General features: G+C 41.1%; 1 protein-coding gene and 1 long non-coding RNA gene across 5 annotated transcripts in view; one reads left to right on the top strand and one right to left on the bottom strand.

The window, feature by feature from the left end:
- The first annotated feature begins 119 nt into the window (after window positions 1–119).
- LOC120721550 (aminopeptidase N-like) overlaps window positions 120–20,417 on the top strand; it is a 23,534-nt gene continuing 3,236 nt past the window's right edge. Inside the window, exons 1-18 of one of the 4 annotated variants that reach the window (XM_040011950.1) lie at window positions 120–398; window positions 11,006–11,705; window positions 12,419–12,561; window positions 12,833–12,969; window positions 13,141–13,267; window positions 13,359–13,513; window positions 13,887–14,000; window positions 14,149–14,292; window positions 14,637–14,702; window positions 14,884–14,949; window positions 15,113–15,288; window positions 15,604–15,680; window positions 15,823–15,956; window positions 18,421–18,476; window positions 18,554–18,701; window positions 18,815–18,906; window positions 18,999–19,109; window positions 20,067–20,234. In XM_040011950.1, the coding sequence (XP_039867884.1) occupies window positions 11,101–11,705; window positions 12,419–12,561; window positions 12,833–12,969; window positions 13,141–13,267; window positions 13,359–13,513; window positions 13,887–14,000; window positions 14,149–14,292; window positions 14,637–14,702; window positions 14,884–14,949; window positions 15,113–15,288; window positions 15,604–15,680; window positions 15,823–15,956; window positions 18,421–18,476; window positions 18,554–18,701; window positions 18,815–18,906; window positions 18,999–19,109; window positions 20,067–20,234 (2,519 nt within the window). In that variant the 5' untranslated portion in view covers window positions 120–398; window positions 11,006–11,100. Of the gene's footprint in view, window positions 408–8,631; window positions 9,475–11,005; window positions 11,706–12,418; window positions 12,562–12,832; window positions 12,970–13,140; window positions 13,268–13,358; window positions 13,514–13,886; window positions 14,001–14,148; window positions 14,293–14,636; window positions 14,703–14,883; window positions 14,950–15,112; window positions 15,289–15,603; window positions 15,681–15,822; window positions 15,957–18,420; window positions 18,477–18,553; window positions 18,702–18,814; window positions 18,907–18,998; window positions 19,110–20,066; window positions 20,235–20,417 lie in introns of those variants that run through there. The other 3 variants (XM_040011947.1, XM_040011949.1, XM_040011948.1) reach the window with 3 other exon arrangements.
- Window positions 11,678–20,417, bottom strand: part of LOC120721554 — a 14,615-nt gene continuing 5,875 nt past the window's right edge. The window contains exon 3 of the long non-coding RNA XR_005693189.1: window positions 11,678–11,785. This is a non-coding gene — a long non-coding RNA (uncharacterized LOC120721554). The remainder of the gene's footprint in view (window positions 11,786–20,417) is intronic.

The raw sequence follows: 20,417 nt of genomic DNA, 5'->3' as shown, positions 1-20,417 counted from the left end.
GTTTGCATATAACAAACCTTGAGTTTTTCTTGGATATCAGCAGGTAAGCTGAGGCACTGGGGCTGGGGTTTATGTGCGTCATATGAAACCTTAATCAGAATGATCAGGACACTCTGTACCTCTGAGGATCGGAGCTCTTTCTGCTTGACCACAATGCAGTGTTGATACAGCCGCATTCTTTCAGTCCCCCCTTTCCACTAATTTAGGGATTTTCGGGGATAGAGAAGATTGTTCCCTCCCTACATCTCTAGAGAAACCTGTCATAGCTCTCGCCACCTCCTACCTCCGTTCTCCCAGATGCCGACTGCAAGTCTTTAAGCCTGGGATCATTCCAGCTCAACTTGAACGTCTTTTGTGGACTTAATTCCGGGCGAGCACTGGACATGCAGCTACACAAGGTTTGGTAGGTACTGTTTTCTATATATTTAGTAAAAATATGACCAAAGAGACCAGTCTTGTTGATCCAGTCTTTTTTTTTTTTTTCTAAGAAAAGTAACATTAGTTGTCCTTTGTGCAAGTTTTACAGCCATCTGGTAAATTGTTGCACTGCTTTTTCCCTTAGAGTTTCTGTGCAGCAAGAAGTTGGTGTAATTGTTCACAAATGGTCTCTGAATGGATCAAAGGCAGACTTTCCGCTGTAAAGTACAGTCTTGTGATGCCGTTTAAGAAAATCCATGATACTTTGGTTTTTGATATCAAGTAAGAGCAGCGTAACTCAAAGTATGCAACGGCAACTCAGTTTGCAGTGAGTGCAAAGTAAATACTTTAGCACAGCAGCTGTGAGATAAATCAGTGTTTGGCTTTAGTGGCTGTGATGTGGATTTATTAGTCATCTGTTAACATCCAGCATGGGCTGTTGTGGATGTAAACTCTGCAGCCCCCATAAACTGACTGTAGCTTATCTGTTCAGCGTGGAAGTGAGTAAACACAGAGTTGATAGTGTCGGTCACAGGTTCACGAACAGGTGGAATGATTGCACGAGTGCTAAAAGGTATTTTTTACCTTTAAATGTCTGAGATAAGTCGAAAGTTATTGATGGATAATGATAAATCTTGTTTAAAAAAAGCTGAAGGTTAAAGTGTGATAGGACACGGATGGAGCACACAAAAAAGAAGGTGCGCTGTCCTGCATTTCTCGGTCTTCCGGTTAATCACATGATAGAAAAAAGACGTTCTTCTGTGGCTCTTCAAAAAGAATACACAGCACTTACAGAGAATGTAAGCGGGAGGCCTTTTAAAAATCACACCACGAAATGCGCCTTGTCACATTGCTTTTTCACTGTCATTTTATTACTCCATGAAAATATGTGACTTTGCCCTCCCCACGATAAACATTCCCACTCCGGCTCTCAGTTGGCAAAGAGGAACGTTCTCGTGATTTGTTTGGATCATATTTCTTATTGAATTGGTCTAAAGTGACTGTAAGGGGATTTATTTGAAAGACTGATGATTAAAATTCATTCCCTGATTGATTTCACAGACAGTTGATTTACCTTCCACTGCGGAAATGGGAAAGAATAGACTTTATAACCTGTTGTTTGAAAATTAGATTTCTTTTCAACATTGTTTATAAGTTAGCACCAGCAAAGAAGCCGAGCCTTGTATGCTATAAAACTTTTCCGTCATTAAAATGTAACACATTGTGCGATTTTGAAGCTTTATGCTGTAGTGACAGCAATACCAATAAAAAAACAACAAACAAAAACAAACAAACAATGTATAAAAGCTTTATTTCATTAAATCTATATTCTTTCTAATACCCTGCAGGGGGCAACTCCACTGTTTGCTAAATTAAATCAGATAACCTAGAAGTCTATGAGGATATGTTGTTTTTATGACTCCAATCTATGGTTTTAAGTCTTATTAAACAGCACATGTTGGGACTGAGAAGTTGCTACCGTACGAGCATATCGTTTTTTCCTGGAAAATTCACCTTTGTCATATCCAGTTTTATAACAGCAAGGTGCTGATATCCTCACAGCTCCACAACAGTCCACATGTCACTCTCAATATAAATATGAATAGTCACACAAACACATCCCAGTGACTGTAAATAATCAAACTCATGCTCCCAAACAAGCTTTGTAAATTCCACACGCTGGATAAAACAATTTCTGTGACCTACCCAAACCCTCGATTGAATATTTATTCAACAAAACGCTAAGTCTTCCAAAGCCACAGTTGTAAACTGTGTAATGGGGACGCAATAATATTTTATGAATTCTTCTTGTTATTTCCATCGAAACATTCAGCTCTTGCGGCTTGCTGTTTCTCCATCAGCACCTTTTCTTTGGCGCCTAAGAAGCACTGCTCCATTTCTCTGCCACTAAAAAGGTATTCCATTAATAACACAAGAAATAAGCTTTGAAAGAGATATAGACAATAATAATTTGAGTGCATTATTGTTATGTGGAAATGACTGTTCTGTAAAAAAAAAAAATCATCACCAAATTATAATCTTTCTACATGCTGCTGTGTCTTCCAGCCTGAGCTTCTGTTCCTTTTTTGTGTGTAGTCTACAACTATAAGTCAATCTTTCAAACAGTAGGCTTTTAGTTCATTTTTGTTGCGTGGGAAAAGCTCAGACATTTGAGAGCAGGCTTTCTAAGCCAGCTCGAAGAATAACTCTCTGTCCTGGCCCGCAGTATTGCATTCCAGTGTATGTTCCTCATGTTCTCCACCTGTAGGTTGTTGAGTTCACATACCACTGACTGCAGTGGGTCTTTGCATACTCAAGGAACCCACTGATCTTTTAAATCAATTTATTCTACAAATGAATTTATGTATGAAGTAAGCGGGGTAAATGTTTATCGTTGTTTCCCCTCTCTTGGTCTATAAACATAAAAGCTGTCGCATTTTATTGTTTTAGCATCTCATTTCTAAAGAAGCTGAATCATCATGATGTGGATGTTATCATGGCTTTGGACTCACCTTCTGATGAGTGTTACAAGCTATCATTACAATGGACCATGGATTATTATCAACCATCAGTTATGTCGTTCTTAATTAGATGTTTGTGAGCAAACCGAAGACACAGCTCTGCGTATACTTAACTGGAAGAAGATACAACTGATCTTTGTTAACACTTCACATCCAAACTAAACTAAGCTAAATAACACAAGCAGAAAGAGTGGCAAGTTCAGACTAAAACGTGTTAGCTCAAAATGAACAATAGCATCTTAAATAATGATGGTTTAATACACACTTAACACCATGACTCATTTCCAATCACTTACTCGCTTTTATGACTGATCGGAAAGTTAGTCATTATGGCCTAGGTCAGCTTTTCTAACAAGTAAACAGATAAAATTGGCTCGGATGTCATGGGTAATGGGTATCAAATTTAAGTCAAAGTCCAAGTCATAAATAAAACTTTCACACACAACACTGATGTATTTCTTTGAATACAAAAACGAAACTATTAACCTTCAACTTAAAATATAAACCTCCTGTGAAGAATTATGATAGATTCCAAGACAAGGTATTTTCTGTACACAATTCAGCCATCAATTTCTTTTTAAACTTATCCAATTTAGCGTTGCAGTGTACTACAGCCTATCTCAGCTGTCACAGGGCTGACACATAGAGAACTGCAGGAGGGAGCCAAAGTTTACACATATAAGTACAGGGAAGTCATGAAAATGCCACACAAAAGGCCCGAGCTGGCTGATGGATTCAAACCCGGGTGACAACACTAATCACCAACTACCTTTAGTAAAACTACTACTAAGATACGATTGAAAGCATATAATATATGCATATATATAATATAAACAAATGTAAAAAACTATATAACAACCTCATATATAGATATAAAATACTCTGTTATAAATAGAGAATGAAAAGCCTTCTTAACACAGAACAAGTCATGAGATATTTAACACATCTGTCACGGCGGGGTACGCTGCTGTGTTTTGTTGCACGGACCCAAAAACAGACACCGAAGGAAGGAGCTGCGTTCTCAACAAAAGAAGAAGCTTTCTGGCCAATTCTGGCCAAACACATGAACTAAAACAAAAACAAGACCAAGTCTACACGAAGATAAACAGACAAGTTCGTATGACATGAACTATGACTTTGACTGTGACTAAAACTGTGACTATGACTAGATAACATGAAGGAAAATGGGCGGCCGTCCTGACAGCAAACAGTTATAGAAAAAGGACTTAAATACGCACACATGAGGTGATATGGGGAAGTGGAGACACATGAGGAAACAGATGACTAGAATGAACATAATGACGCACAGAACAATGAACACGGCGAGACGCAGACATGACACGAACATGACAACATTAACCGTGCAGACATAAAACATGACATGACATAGGAGAGGTGGAGAATGAACTCAACCTGGGTGTCTATTGTCTTGTGTAGTTTGGGAGATGATTGGATCATGGGGTGGGTGCAGTTTTCTCTGGGATGGAGTCGGGTGGGCTGCCCCGGACTCTGTGGGGCTGGGCGGTGCTGCTGCTGCGGGCCCCGGTCCGGATGGGCCTGGGCCCCCTTGCCCTGGTGGGTTCCAGAGTGTGGAGGTGCCTACTGGGGTCAGCGGGGGAGCTGGCCCCAGGGAGGGGCCGCTTGCCCCTCCCTTTCTTCCCTCCCCATCCTCAGCTGCCTCCCTATTCCCGCTCTACCACACCCACCCACACACGCAGGGCTTGGGGTGCAGGTATGTCACCAGGGTGCAGGGGAGGCACTCCCCCTCTGTCCCCTTCTGGCCGCCTGTGCCTCAATTTTATTCTGCAACCTAGACATCCACATTACTCACACTCTCACATAACACATACATATAGGGCCTTGGGGGTGGGCATGTTTTACAGCATCCAGAGGATGGTCGGTGTACTCCAACCCACCTCTGGCGCTGGTGCCCTACCCTCAATTTTAAATGCATTTAGACACTAAGGGTTTTCGGGAGGAGCCGTGCTGCTCTCTGAGAGGAAGCTAGTACCATGCTCTCCTGAGTTTTAAATGCACTTTAGAACAGCACACAGCAACACTACATATGAGCGGGCGTAGGGAGGTTTGAGGTCTTCACTCACCCTGGTTCTGTTAGCCGTCAGGGCTGGGGGGCTGGGAGGAGGTGCTGGCCGTCAGACTGGGGTCTGGGATGCGGGGCCTCCCCGCTACTGCAGATAAGGAGGTGGTCCGCTTGCCTCCACCCCAGAGAGAAGGGTTACATGTCCTGGTTCTAGGTGCGGCTTGCCCCTCTGAGGGCGGGGGTACCTGGACCTGGGATATAGAGTATGTTTGGGGAGTGCGGTCTGTGCAGTGTCTATTTGTGTCTGTCTACACGTTGGGTGAGTGCTGAGTATTTGGTTGTGCATATGGGGTGGGAATGCATGTCTGTGTCCGCGTGTGCCTGTTCGTCTGTGTCTATATGTCAGGTTGGGTCTTAGACTCGACCTCTCTGGGTACATCTCAGGCCCTCTAAAGTACGGAGGCCTATCTCCCCTCACCACACTCCCTGCCGGTGGCTGATGCCCTCAGACGTTGGTGTGTTGGTGGTCCTTGTCGTCTGGGGCTGGGCGCTCATGTATGTACCGGCTCACTCCTGGTGGCTGATTGGCGGGGCCGGGCGCCTGTGGCCCGGCTGGGCTCCTTCCGGGGGGTGGGATGCCCTCAGGCCTCTGGCCTCTGGGCCTGAAGCTCGGTCCTCTCTGGCACAGCTGGCTGCCGGCAGAGCCCGCGGGCACGCCAATGCAACCCCCTCTGGCCTCTGCTCCGTAGCTGCGGGGTGACCTCTCCTTTGGGGCTCTACTCAGCTCTTCCCAGGAGGGTGGCACAGTTCCCCCCCTTTGGTGGTCCTCCTCGGGTCCTTGTACTCTGGGGCCTCTGGATATCTGGGGCCTGGATCTCCTCCATACCTGCTTCATACCCTGGTGGACGGGGCTATGGCTCCCCACACTCCCTAGCAGATCGTTACATGGAGAAACCTTTGGAATACAAGCATGCTGATCCACACAGGTGTGCACACAGGTGTACACACAGGTGTTCACAGACGCGGACTACACCTTTCTTGGCTGCTGCCTCAAAGCACATTGTGCGCTGTCTATCTTGCGTGCTGCACAATATCGTTTAATATTTAGTATCTACTGTTATCTACTGCTAGCTAGTTTATTGTGATGGTGCTGTTTTTTTTTATTATGTTGCTCTTTGTTGTTTGCTTTCTCTTCTGTTTTTTTTCTCCATACAGGTGATCCAGGTGTTTTGCTTGTTTGTTTGTTTGTTTGTTTGTTTTCCTTCTCCCCCCCCCCCCCCCCCCCTTCTCACCGTCTCTTCTCCCCTTTGGTTTTCTTTCTCTCCCTCTCTTTCTTTCATTCTTTCTCCCTGTCCTATCCCCCAGTAATGTCTGTCCCGTTTGTAGCAACTGAAAATAAAATAAATACATAATTATAATAAAGGTCAATCAAATGGACTAATATGGCAAGGCCATGATGATCCACTTGGTAAAATAAATCCGCTTGGCATCTTTCTTGGCCTTAAGACAACAATTCTGATGGCTAAAGATCCAAACGGGACACACACACAAAAAAAAAACTAAAAACAAAAACAAAAAAAAAAAACATGACAGGCAAGACACTCAACAACAAGGGGAACTTTAACACAGGGGTGAATACCCAAGGGACTCTAAATGAACGAAGAAGTACAACTGAGGAACCTGGGTGCTAATACCAAAAAGACTAAAAATAAATAATGACCTTAAAAAACCAAGAAACCTCAAAGTGCTAGGTTACACGACCCAGGACTGTGACAACATCATGATGATCCTTGATGTTTCAGCACACTCTGATGAGCAGTCACATGGACATGCTGTCAGACAGGAAGGAAAAGTGAGACCGTTCATTATGAAATAAATAACTACATGTTCAGGCTTTTGGTTTGGTACAAGTCATAAGTGACACAGAGTGCTTTGACTTCGGGTTGTATTCTGTTTGTTTGTTCACTAGCAGATATAACTAGACTCAATTTCACTGAAAATACCGATAATGTGAGAAGATTCTGAAAGAAAATAGTCTCTTTTCTGTATCTTTCTATATCTCTTCACTCTTTAACTGGTAAACAAGGTATTATTACTTCTATTGCCAGTTGTGATGTCTAAATAGTACAGAGGTGTTATTGTTACATTGCTCTCTTTCATTTCTCTCTTTCATTTTCAAGTCAAAACCTGGTGAAGCAGACAGAATTAATAGAAAAATCTTATATTCACTTTCATTTATAACTGTTACCCTGTTACCCTTTATGAACTGTTGTGCCAAGACTCCATAAAACTCGGGATGCAAAGTCTTCCATGGAAAGAATCAGCTGTAAATATTGAGAAATTATTGATAACAGGTTCATTAGAGTGTTTTTATGATGTCACGGCATATCTACCAGTGTAGAGGTGAAGGCTGTCTGATCTCCTACTGTTAAATATTAATGACACAAATGGAAATGAGTTAATGACAAAGTGAAGTGGGAAAGGCTACTACATGGAAATATATATATTTGAATGCTTAAAACCATAATGGACAGTCCAGTATTAAAAAGGAGCTCAAATAAATACCTGAGGCATTCTTTAATATACAGCAAGTACCAGCTGATACGGTTTCTGTCATGGTCCTGGGTCGTGTGATCCAGTGTTGAGTTTTATGTATCTTTTGTATTCATTTATGCTTTAGCTTAGTTCGTCTAGTTAATTTCTAGGGTGCTGTTTAGCCCTTTGTTTCTTAGTTGTTTATGTCATCTCCCCCTGTACTCAGTCTCCCTGGTTCGTGCGTCTACCTGTCATGTCTGCGTGGTTATGTTTAGTTCATGTCATGTCTAATCTCCATGTTTCCTGTTTTACTTTGAAAGTCTGTATTCAATGTCAGTGTATTTAGTTTCACTTCTCCTGTCCTGTCTTTAGGTTCATGTGTGTCAGCTGTGCTCCCATGTGTGGCCACTTCCCCTGATCATCCCTCATGTGTATTTAGTCTCTGTGTTTCATGCAGTCTGTGTCACGTCGTCTGTGTTTCCCACCCTCCATGTCCTCATGGCCAGGCTTCGGCATGGTTTTCTGAGTCTTCATACTTTATCAGTATCCGTTTCCCAGTTTAGTTTAGTCACGGTATTTCTGCTTTGTTTGAGACCTGTCTTCAGCCATAATAAAGGCTCACTTTCAGTTTAAGTTACTCCGGTCTACTCTCTTGTGTTCGCACCTGGGTCCACCACACGCACCACCGCACGGTCTGTCTCCTCAGATCGTGACAGTTTCTGTTTTTTCCTCCTGTGTTTCCAGTCTTTGTGCTAAGCTTGGCCTACCTATAGGTTTGTTCCCTGCACCCACATAAGGATGCAGGGTAACGGAGATTTTGAAGCCACTTGGCCCGACCTGTAGAGGACTTAGTACGATCCTGTTGAGAGCTGACAATATATCTACTTACTTTAGCATTTTAGCAACACATTTTGTGCCAGCTGAGGTTTTGTGTAACATGCTTTTGAGTCTTCTATTAACCCTGTTTTAATTATTGTGCAGTTCTTGCTTCATATAAGGGTAAATGTCACTTTTTGCACTGTACAGTTTGTGTTCGTTATCTTTGTTTTCTCTTCTGTCCTCTTTGTATTGTCTTAGACTGTTTTCTGTAAAGCATTTTGTGACTCTTGTCCGTGAAAAAATGTTTTCTTGTTTGCTAACTGGCCACTGGCCCAATTTCATGTTTACTGTACACACATGAGTATTCTGTCAGTTTCTTTACCTCTTGAAAAGAAAGTGAACAAGCATATTTACCAAAATGCTTTAGAATTTAGATGACTATAAGGCAAGATTACAGTCTTTGGAAACGCATGATAATATTCACAGAGGTTGTGACAGAGAAAAATTCCTTTTTCAGTAAAAACGTCACAAAAGGTCATGGCGATGAGACAGGATTCTGTGGATTTGTGGTGAAGAAAAGCAGGAATGTGGACAGTGAGCTGCAACTTCCTGAGCTAAAGTTAAGGTGGTGTTGAGAAGGAGTAGGTTTGTGTGATTATAGGCCTGAAAGACAGGATGATATGAATAAATGACATATGGTGAAAACAACTCATTGGAAAGGCATTCTTGTTTACAAAGAGGCTAAATGACTAACTTTTGCAGGTAGTGCAGGAAAACCTGCTGGTTGCCTGCTAAAAATACAGAGAATTCAGAGTTAAGAGTTGAACCATTTGATGCAAATAATGTAGGGAGATAGGATGCACTGGTCTGCATGCAGAGTGCTTTATGATACTGATGAGGCAAGGAAGAGACGTAGCTGGAAGGTAATCTAATAGAACAAGCTGAACCGAATTGGCAGCTAATGAGTGTTCTTTGTTGTGTCAAAAGGAGTAACAAGAACTGGGATGACACTTTTGATTTCAGCAGCGTCTTTTGGTAAAATTAGAAAGAATTCAGAGTTGAAGCTGGATGCATGCTGCTACTTCCTAACCAAACAGGAGTTAACAAGAAGGAATACAGGAGCTACACGTCTCGTTGTCTGTAGGTGAAGTTTTAAAAATAACAAGAACTTCTTCTCATTATCTCTGACTCATTTAAAAATAATCACTGTTAGAGTTTTAGGAATACATGACTGCAATTTTGGTTACAAAAACAAAAAGGTCAATTTTGGGTAATGTCTGAAATTTGGAACGACAGAAGAACCCCAATCGGGTACTACCTGGATTCAGGTAGAAGTTGGATTTGTGGGCTTTTCTAGGGTTGGTCCTTGACTGGATTAGCTTTCCATTTTCTGACCATAGACAGTAGACAGGTTAAAAGCTGGATGTAGCCATGGTGATATTACCCACTGGTCTAATTTTTGCTTTTTGAACATGTATTGTTATCTTTTTGGCCACTGCCACGTTTTGTAGCCAGAACTTGCCTTGTATTGATGAAAGAGTGGTGTTATTTATCATATAAATTTAGCAAGCTGCATTTATAAACCGTATGGGTGCGAGGCACAGACAGATATTGGTCTAATAAGTACTATGAGCTCATTAAACACTAGAATTTTATTCAAACTGAAGCAAAAAATTTCTTAGGCGGTCTTTAACTTGTAGCAAATGATATCTGTCAGGTAATCCATTAACAACAGAGTGAAAAGGTCCAGTTTAAGTAATCATCTTCAAGTGATACCCACAAGAACTGCCTGCAGTTTTTTCCCACTTGCACACTGGCTTCATTTTTTATCTTCAGCGGTTGACAGAGATTGACTACCCCAACCATCAATTACAGCAGACGGTTCCTCCCTTTTCCTCCCGTCCTGTTTTCTTCAGCTCGATGATCAAATAGCACTGATGTTTTGATAGTGTGGGAAAACGGAAAAGACTCAGAAAATAGAACAGGAATAGTTTGAATTTACCCACAGAAAAGCTAAAGGCACTCAAAAGATGAGCTCTGGCTTAATGCTTCATTATTCAGCTTGCTGCCTTTGTGACAATATTTACCCCCAATATTTCTCAGATGATTTTTTTTTTTAACGTTATAGTACCACTGATCATTTTCATTGTGATACATAAAGTTGTTTTTCGGATCGACTTGTGATGCTGAAACATTTCTGTTTTGCATGAGACCAACGCAAAACACCAAAGCCAAGAAGTCTGAGTAACAACACCTTCAACCCTTTGGTGTCTTTTTCAGTGTTTAACCCGCTGCCTGCAGGATGAGGAATAATGATACGTTTTTCAAGTAGTACTACTGAGAACTGTTTTATGAGCCCCATATTGTTATGAGCCACCTTCATGGAATGCAAATATGAATTTAAAAGCAAAAAGGTTTTTTTTACAGATTTTTTTTTTTGTTCACACAAAGTGAAGTGCTGTTTGGAGACCAGTTTGGAAGTCTGGTTTTATAATGAATCGCAGAAATGGAATGATTTATTAATGTCACATAACTCTTTCAAAACAGTAACTATGAAACTACATGGCTTGTTAAGCATCCTTGACGTTTATTACAAAAAATAGAGATGCCAAGTTATAGATTAAATGGCTGAGGTTTTCTTGTTTTTCCTCTTTTTTTTTTTTTTCGGCAGGTGCCACGTAAATAGCTCACCCATTAACTGAGAAGGAGTGCTGACATAAACAGACTGAGATCCCTCTGATTCCTGCATTGACCTTCTGATCAGACATGGGGAAAGTCTACTACATAAGTAAAAATGTGGGCCTCGGGATGCTTGTACTCGCGGTCTGTGGACTGGCTACAATTATAGCTCTTTCTGTTGCTTACGACAAGGAAAAGTCCAAGAATCAAGGTAACGTAGGAGATGGAGCATCAGATGGCACCAGTACAACTACACCCAGCACCACCCCTGACACCCCAAAGGAACCCTGGGACCACTACAGACTTCCAGATTCCCTCATCCCCGTCTCTTACAATCTGACCCTGTGGCCACGATTGAAGCCCAATGCAGAGGGCTTGTACATCTTCACTGGATTTTCAACAGTAATTTTTAAATGTGTGAAAGAAACAGACCTCATCATCATCCACTCCAAAAAACTCAACTTTACTACCTTCTTTGGGCACCACGCTAAACTGAGCAGCCAGGGTGAGGCCCCAGTGCCCACTATACTGAATTCTTGGCTTGTGAAGAAAACGGAGTTTCTGGTTATTCAGCTAGGCAGCAGATTATCGGCGGGAGAATCCTATTCACTTCACACAGAATTTCTCGGGGAGCTGGCGGATGACCTGGAGGGCTTCTACAGGAGTGAATATGTTGAGGATGGCGTAAAGAAGTAAGACTTGTCAACACATTCTTATTCCACGGTGTCAAATACTGCTGTTCTGTCAGATGCTGCTGGTGAGATATTGGGTTCTTTTTGGAGAGCAAACATGTCAGCGTTAGGAGGTTGCAATCACAGAGCTGTCAGACAGGTAACCACTGTTAGCTTTATGTTTTGAACCTGTTCTCTGCTTATGGTTTTACTCACTAGCTACATGTCAAGGTCAAGGTTAAGGTCATATTTATCATTTAACATGCACATTTCCATTATCGCAAGAATTTCTACTCCTTCCAGTGGACGGGTCAGATTTGAGTGAAAGCTGCAGAATGAGTCTTTACCCAAACTGTATGTGAAAGTCATATTTGTCGTTCTCAGTAGATTGCAGTTTTCATCACTTTGTGCCATACAGCCAATCAATCAAATGTAGACATATCACTTTCTTTTTGTACTTCACACAATACAGTAACTTGTGAATTATGATTGTTAGCTGGATGAATGACTGTGTTATCGATGTTCTGATTTATTTAATATGTGATGATTTGTGTCTAATATTTAGTGAATCACATGCGAACACCAAATGAGATTGTGCATAATTTTAAGATGCCAGTGTCCGTGATAAAGCTGCAGTATTATTTGCTTAATGTTTCTCTCTGTCAGTTTTTGAAGGCTTTTGGATTGTTGGTGAATGTTTTCCATTAATGTTATTTATTTCCAATGTTTTGCAGAGTTATTGCTACCTCACAAATGCAGGCAACGTACGCCAGGAAAAGCTTTCCTTGCTTTGACGAACCAGCCATGAAAGCAGTCTTTACTGTCACGATCATTCACTCACGAGACACTGTGGCTCTGTCCAATGGCAAGGAAAAGGGTTCGTTGGATAAACAAAACTATTTCAGTTTTTTATTTTTTTTTCAGTGCAAATGGAAAAACAAGCTCAAAATGAGAATAGATATCATGTTGTAAGTAGTAGGTAATGTGATTGCTTCATAAACCAGTGACTGTAGAAAAGCCAATGACTGTTTCTTCAGTCATTGGTTGTAACTAATAAAAAAACACCTTGTCCAAGTTATTAAAGTAAATGAGCAACTAAACACTGTTAATGCTAACAGAGTGTTTAATATTTTTCTCTGCCTGCACAGAAGCTTCAGAGGCTGTCATTGACAGTGTGGATGTCAAAATTACAACATTTGAGCCCACGCGGAAAATGTCAACATATCTACTGGCATTTATCGTCAGCGACTTTGTTCCCATTGAGTCAAACCAAAACGATTTGTTGGTAAGAAACCTGGATTACATATTCACTTAAATCCCCAGTGAGGCCGGGATCCAAAAAGCATTTCCCAGCTTATATGCTCCCAAACATGATCTTGGAAAGTTAAAACGAGCATGAAATGGTAAGGAGCACCACTTTTTTTTTGGACTCAAAGATTTAAATTACTCTTTGCAGATTCGAATCTGGGCTCGGAGAAAAGCAATAGATGATGGTCAGGGGAGCTATGCTCTCAATGTTACAGGACCCATCCTGAGGTTTTATGAGCATTATTACAACACATCATATCCTCTCTCCAAGTCAGGTAGACCATTTTGCTAAATCATTTCATTTCAATGATCTCCCTGAGCACAGCATGTTTTTTTTTTTTTTTTTTTAACCCTTCATCTCCACAGATCAGATCGCTTTGCCCGACTTCAACGCTGGAGCAATGGAGAACTGGGGTCTGGTCACATACAGGGAAACGGCCCTGCTCTATGACCCCATCCTTTCCTCCACTGGAAACAAAGAGAGGGTCTCAACTGTGATTGCCCACGAACTCGCACACATGGTATAGCATTGGTTTTTAACCCAGACGGTCTCTTTTCTCAAAGCTTTAGGCATCACAAACTAAAGCAACATTATATTATGAAATGAACGTGATTGCAGCAAAGTCTCCTTCCTTCACTCATCAAGTACTGTAAAAATAAATCTACTTGTGTTACTCCCTTTTGCAAGAGCAGATGACAAATCGTGACAGACACATAAAAACAGATGGGAAATCCTGTGGTTTGAAATGTTTTAATCCCCTGATGATTCGGTTATTGTGTTGCTTGGATGTGACTGATGGTGCTAATGTTGGCCAAAGTCTAGGTTCATGGAAACGTTAATTCCCTGGTCATGGCAGAAATGCTCATCTGTTTACTCCTCGTGTGTTTATTTAGTGGTTTGGAAATCTGGTAACTCTGCGATGGTGGAATGACTTGTGGTTAAACGAGGGGTTTGCATCATATGTTGAGTACCTCGGAGTCGACTACGCCGAGCCCACCTGGAACATTGTAAGAGACATGCTTCCATCTCCACAGACAGCAAAGTTCGATACAGTTCTTAACAGATGTACACTTTTGTGTCACAGATTGGTAACTTTTCACAGATGTTGTTAGCTTATAAAACCTACCCTGGTTCTCTTTCTCTGCTTGGCTGCAGAAAGATCAAATCGTCCTTTATGATGTTCAGAAGGTGTTTGCTGTGGATGCCTTGGCCTTCTCTCACCCACTGTCACGTGGAGAAGAGGAAGTCAATGAGCCCGCTCAGATCAGTGAAATGTTCAACACGATCTCTTACAGCAAGGTCTGCTCCTCCGATAATTTTACACAACATTTTGTGCAAGTTGATTCACAGAAATTAAGTATATATTCTACAATTTCACCCACATTTGCAGACAATATAGCCAGATTTGAAGCCCTTTTGATTTTAAACTCTCATGTTTATTAAATTATATTACTTTGTATTCAGCTAATTTGCAGTAAAACGCTCAGTTTTCCCAATTCACTCAGTCTTCCTGCGTCCGTGTGGTTCATATCACACCATCAGGATGGCAACTCGTTTTAATGTTTGCTTTGGGATTTGTGGAAAATCCCTTTCCGTTATGAGAAATTCAAGCTCACCAAATTCTGGCGGTTTGTTTTTCCAAGGGTGCAGCAGTGCTAAGGATGCTGTCAGAGTTTCTCACCGAGCCTGTGTTTGCTAGAGGACTCAGTGTGAGTATATCATCACTTCATCTCTGCTGCCTTAATGTGTGTGCGACTGTCAGCAGACTAGGAATTAATGATGCTGTGTCTGTGGTTATTTAAGCCAAAAAATGTTTCCTGGTAAATTCACACTATTTTCCTTTCCTCGTGATTGCATCATATGATCCTCATCTCCGTTTTGTGTCTTCAGTCTTACCTGAACACATTCGCTTTTGGTAACACTGTTTATACAGACCTGTGGGATCATCTCCAACAGGTTGGTTAACCTGCATGACTTCACTGGTATTGTGTTTTCTTTTTTGGGTGTGTGCGTGTGCAATTATCTTAAATTCCTGCTCTCTCTCTCTCTGTGTGTGTGTGTGTGTGTGTGTGTGTGTGTGTGTGTGTGTTGTTGTGTGTGTGTGTGTGTGTGTTGTCAGGCAGTTGAAAATGCACCAGGAATACATATTCCACACTCTGTGGAAAATATCATGAACCGCTGGACTCTTCAGATGGGCTACCCAGTCGTCACTGTTGACACCCGGACAGGAAGTGTCACACAGAAACACTTCCTGTTGGATCCAGACTCTACAGTGGACAGACCCTCTCAGTTCAAGTAGGAAACTGTTTAACCTTATGGTGCAAGTTTCACTCAGATGAGAAATGAAGGGGCTGCACTTACACATGTGCTTTAGGCTCCTGGTTCTCATTCACATTGAAGGGGCTGATGTCGTGTGTTGCTGACATGAGATGTGACTCTGATTTGTTTGTGTTGCTTCTACCTAAGCTGATTTTTTTTTTTTCTTCAGACAGCAGCCAATAAGAATCTGTTGTATTAATCCAGTGTACCCACTAGCAGTGAAATCGTAATATGGAAATGACAAACAATAAATTATCTATCTTCTTTTCCCATTATGTCTTTTCTGTCTAGTTACACCTGGTATGTCCCTATCAAATGGATGAAGACGGGTGTGCAGCAGCCACAATACTGGCTCCTTCAAAAAACAGGTACACTCATATCATGGTGCTGTATTAGTTCTGCACACAGACTAAAAAAACAAGACATTTCCTACTAGATTAGTTGGTTTAACCACAGCTCATTAAATTAATCAAATCTGCTGTGCGTCATTCTTTTCTTTTGTTTAACTAGACACTCATATTCCGATGAGACTGTCAGGACAGGACTGGGTACTCGCAAACACAAATGTATCTGGATACTTCAGGGTGAACTACGATCCTGATAACTGGGACCGTCTCCTTTCCGTGCTCAACACCAACCACCAGGTGAGTCACAAGTGTTTTCCTGTTTGTGCTTTATGTCCACATTTAGATGGTATGACAACTAAAGACTGTACAACGGCTATTCAACTAACCAAAACTGGATGGAATAGATGCATAAAAATAAAACTAAACTAAAATAATAAAACAAAATAAGATAAAAAGTTAAATTTACTCCAACTATATCTATGAATTTCCCCTAGTTTCTGTTGCCTATGTTTAAGGTCGGTTTGTGCTGGATTGGGTCAGCGACAAAGACTTTCTGCTGTGACTGGTTATTATACTTTTAGCTGTATCTTACACTTTCCTGACAATAGCACTGCAGCCCTGAACTTTTACAGATACCACCTGATAAAGGTCTGGGTACTCTTGAACCAGTATTAGCCGGTCTTCAACCTGCCCCTGTTGTTCTGTTCTGTGTGCCATCTTATTGCACTGATATGAAAATAGCACAACAATTGTGTATTTAACAGTATCAAGTGAGAATCATGTGTGCTGTCTCCTGTTAAGGCTCTCCAGACTCCTTTGCCTGAAGCAAACGCAGTATTATCAGTAGTATGAATGTAAAGGATAATTTGGAAAATATCTAAAACCATGTCTCATGAATTTGACTGAGGTTCATGTGTTTAAATGGCTTAAGGCAGACAGCACCAGACTAGGCAAAGAATCTTAAAAACACAATAACTGCACAAAAACTCCAAGTTAAAAGTCTTAGCAGAAAAAAGATATTTGGTGCAATCTAAGCATTTTTGCCAAATTTACACACTGAGCTGTAGACAATTTGAACTGCTTTCAGTATGTGTAACTCTTGGGTTTTGACTAAATAAAATTTCTTTGAGTGCACCGATCAAAGTTTGTTGTGGAAGACGAGACAAGAGCTGAATTTGTTACATTTCAGAAACGTATCAGCTGTCAAATGTTGATATTTGCTGCTTTTTCTGTCAGTTATTTGAGCTCTGAGACTACACTCACTGACCACTTTGTTGAGTACACCCGTTCTGCACATTAATGCAACTATCAGATCCACAGCCACATGGGAGCAACTCTTTGCATTTAGGCATGGTGGAAATAGAACTGAGCATCTAAATCTCAATGATTTAAGGGATTTTGAGAAGGTCATTGTGACACACGACCCACAGATGGGCACTTCCGCGTTTGAGAGTTCAACAGTGCTTTATTTACAGTTGTGATTTTCCCTGCGGTTTCTGGCTCTTGCCCCGGACGCAGCCACTCCGTCACTCCCGTTGTCCCTCTCACTCCTTCTCGCTGCAAGACATAAGAAAAGTCTCTCCTCATCAAGTCAGTTCCGGGCACCTGCTCCTTCCCGCCTCTGCGCCGTCCCGTGAGCTCACTGCGTCTCCCCTCCTCAGCAGCAGGCCAAAGACCACGCCCCCGCCACAGGCATGCTTGTTAGTGTCAGATGGGCTGGTCTAAGTGTTTCAGAAACTGATGATCTACTGGGATTTTCCCATACATCTGTCTCTATGATTTACAGAGACTGGTCAGAAAGAGAAAACATTCAGTGAGCAGTAGTTCTCTGGGTGAAAATGCCTTGCTGATGCTAGAGGGTGATGTCCAGGCTGCTTTGAGATTGAAAAGTAACAGAAGAGCATTTCTGAATACACACAAAACACATTGAACCTTGAAGCAGATGGGCTAAAGAAGCAGAAGGCCAAACTTGGTACCTCCACCATCAATTATGAACAGGAAACCAAGGCTACTATTTGCACCAAAATTGGACAAAAATGTTTTTTGATCTGAGTCTTAATTTCTGCTACAGTATTCAAATGGTAGGGTCAGAATTTGTGATGAACAGCATGAAAGCATGGATCATGCTGCTTTGGATTAACAGTTCAGACTGGTGCTGGTGGTATAAGCTGGTGGTGGTGTGAGGGATATTTTCTTGGCACATTTTGGGCCCATTAGAAGCAACCAAGTGTTATTTAAATGCCACAGCTTACCTGAGTATTGCTGCTGACAATGTCCATCAATCTCCTCATGGCTGCTTTCAGCAGTATAAGATGCCAATTTACAAAGCTGAGATCATCTCAAATTGATTTCTTTAACATGACAATGAGTTCATAGTACTTTTTAGGTCGGTACCCAAGCGTGTAAAATCACAATCAGTCACAATCGAAGTCATCCAGACTACCCTTCAGTGGCAAAGGAATTTAAAAAACCAAGCAGTCAAGTCAACAATCTCACTTTTAGCTACCAGGCAACCTTTGTGAATGCCTTTTCAACTGCTGGAGTGCAAAACAAACAAACACATGAGAACAGAGAGTCCTTCCAGCTGATCTGATAAAGCCCAAGGTTTCAGAGCTTTATAAGACAGAAATATGTTGGCTTTGTTCAGTGTCATTTTTCATGTTGCATTTTCAGTGTATTACATTTCATAATTTTAAATGTTAAATTGTTTTGTCTTATACGTCTTATACGCTTTGCATGTGACTTTTTTTCTTTCTTTCAGGCCGTATCAATCATCAACAGGGCACAAATTATCGATGATGCATTCAATTTAGCAAGGTAAAGGAAAAAGAAAAATCTTAAGTTAAAGTATTAAACAGTTATGTGTGAAAAAGCATCCTTTTCTTTTCCCCCAGAGCCAAAATAATCAGCACCACACTGGCTCTGAGAACTACCAAATACCTGTCAAAAGAGCGAGACTACATCCCCTGGGAGTCAGCTTTGAGAAACCTCAACTACTATATTCTCATGTTTGACCGCAATGAAGTCTACGGAGTTTTGCAGGTTAGCCCTACTTTAGTTTACATGCTAATTATTATTCTTGCCTATTGTGAGTGTTTAAAGTAAAAGAGTCAACTGACAGGAAAAAAAAAAACTAACTCTAACTCTTATTTTAGGCATACCTTAAGAAACAAATACAACCTCTATTTGAGCATTTCAAGACAATTACATCTAACTGGACAAGAGTACCTACAGGACACACCAACCAGTAAGGGCTCTTTTAAACACAGATTTTTGATATGAAATCAAAAAGCTAAGATTTTGTATATATTGTTTGTCTCTGTAAAAACTTTTTCTCAGGTATAATCAGATAAATGCTATTGGGATAGCCTGCAGTGCGGGAGTGGAAGGCTGTAGGGAGCTTATAAAAAGCTGGTACAGAGAGTGGATGAAAAATCCAAGTCGCAACCCGTGAGTACAAAGTAGTTTCAATCTGTTCTTTTGAGCCCATGAAAGTTCTCATGCACGTTTAAGGCTTTTATATCTGTCTTTTACTACTCAGTCTTGGCAAATCTTGTCAGTAGCAGGTGTTTTTAGGGTTAGGCGGTTATGATGCAGCTCATAACCAGCAACATGAAATTGAGATTGATACCACAGATTTTAGAAACAAGACCTGTAATTAGTGTAATGGGTCAAATGCACTGACCCATTAGTGTAATGGGTCAGTTCAATATCAGGACAGTAAGGGCCTGTGCAATACTGGGGCTTGTGCAATAAAATTGATGTTTCCGTTATTGTTATCTATATTGTCCTCTGTGTCCACTCTTCTTGTCATTGTTTGTTCTAGTATAATGTGATCACCGTTTTTGTCCTTGTCACATGACCTGTAAATAGTGTCTCTGTATGTTTTTACTAACTTGTGTTTAACACCAACCTGCCAGAGGTTCTGCAGATGGAAATTAGCCCCAGGCTATAATCTGGCATATTTACATTTGTTAAAATGTTCATTAATATGTATTGCCCCACTTTCTAAATAAAATAAATAAATAAATTTAAATGAATGCATCTTCATAGTTACAAATCCAGCAGATCATGACATGCAAGTAGATATGTCATTCCCATGCTGACCTCAGACATGCAACACTTTGTCAGACACTGACAATTTGCAATTGTCCAAAGACTCTTGCCCTGGCCACTGCAAGAGCAGTAAGGAATTTAGAGCGGTGTGAGAATGACTATTTCTTATAATCTGCCATAATTCAGACCTCTTAAATTTGACTGCTGAACTGTTTACAAAACTGTTAAACAGCTAGTGACCTATATGCCAAGTGTGTGTGTGTGTGTGTGCGCATTCAGAGAGAGGGAGAGGAGTGAGCCAGTGTTCTAGGATTCATTTGAAATTCATTGCATAATCTTTATGTTCACCAGGATCCATCCCAACTTGAAAAGCACAGTTTATTGCTACGCCATAGCCTTTGGTGGTGTGGCAGAGTGGGACTTTGCCTGGAACATGTTCAAGAATGCTACTCTGGCATCTGAAGCGTCCAGGCTCAGGTCTGCACTGGCCTGCAGCAAAATGCCTTGGCTTTTGAACAGGTGTGTTGTGGAAGTATAGTAATGTATTAGCAATGTAAATGCTTTTCAAAGAAGCTAAACCGATTGTTTATTCAGAATAAAACTCACACAACTGAACACAGAGAAAGAGAACCTGCTTTGCAGCATAAGAGCAATTATAGCAATTACATCTTAATGATAGAACCATTAAAAACAGTAAATGTA

Source organism: Simochromis diagramma, unplaced genomic scaffold (assembly GCF_900408965.1).
Source record: "Simochromis diagramma unplaced genomic scaffold, fSimDia1.1 OVJJ01000603.1, whole genome shotgun sequence".
Classification (NCBI taxonomy): domain Eukaryota; kingdom Metazoa; phylum Chordata; class Actinopteri; order Cichliformes; family Cichlidae; genus Simochromis; species Simochromis diagramma.
Note: the sequence above shows the minus strand (reverse complement) of the source record. Positions and strands in the feature narration are given on the sequence as shown.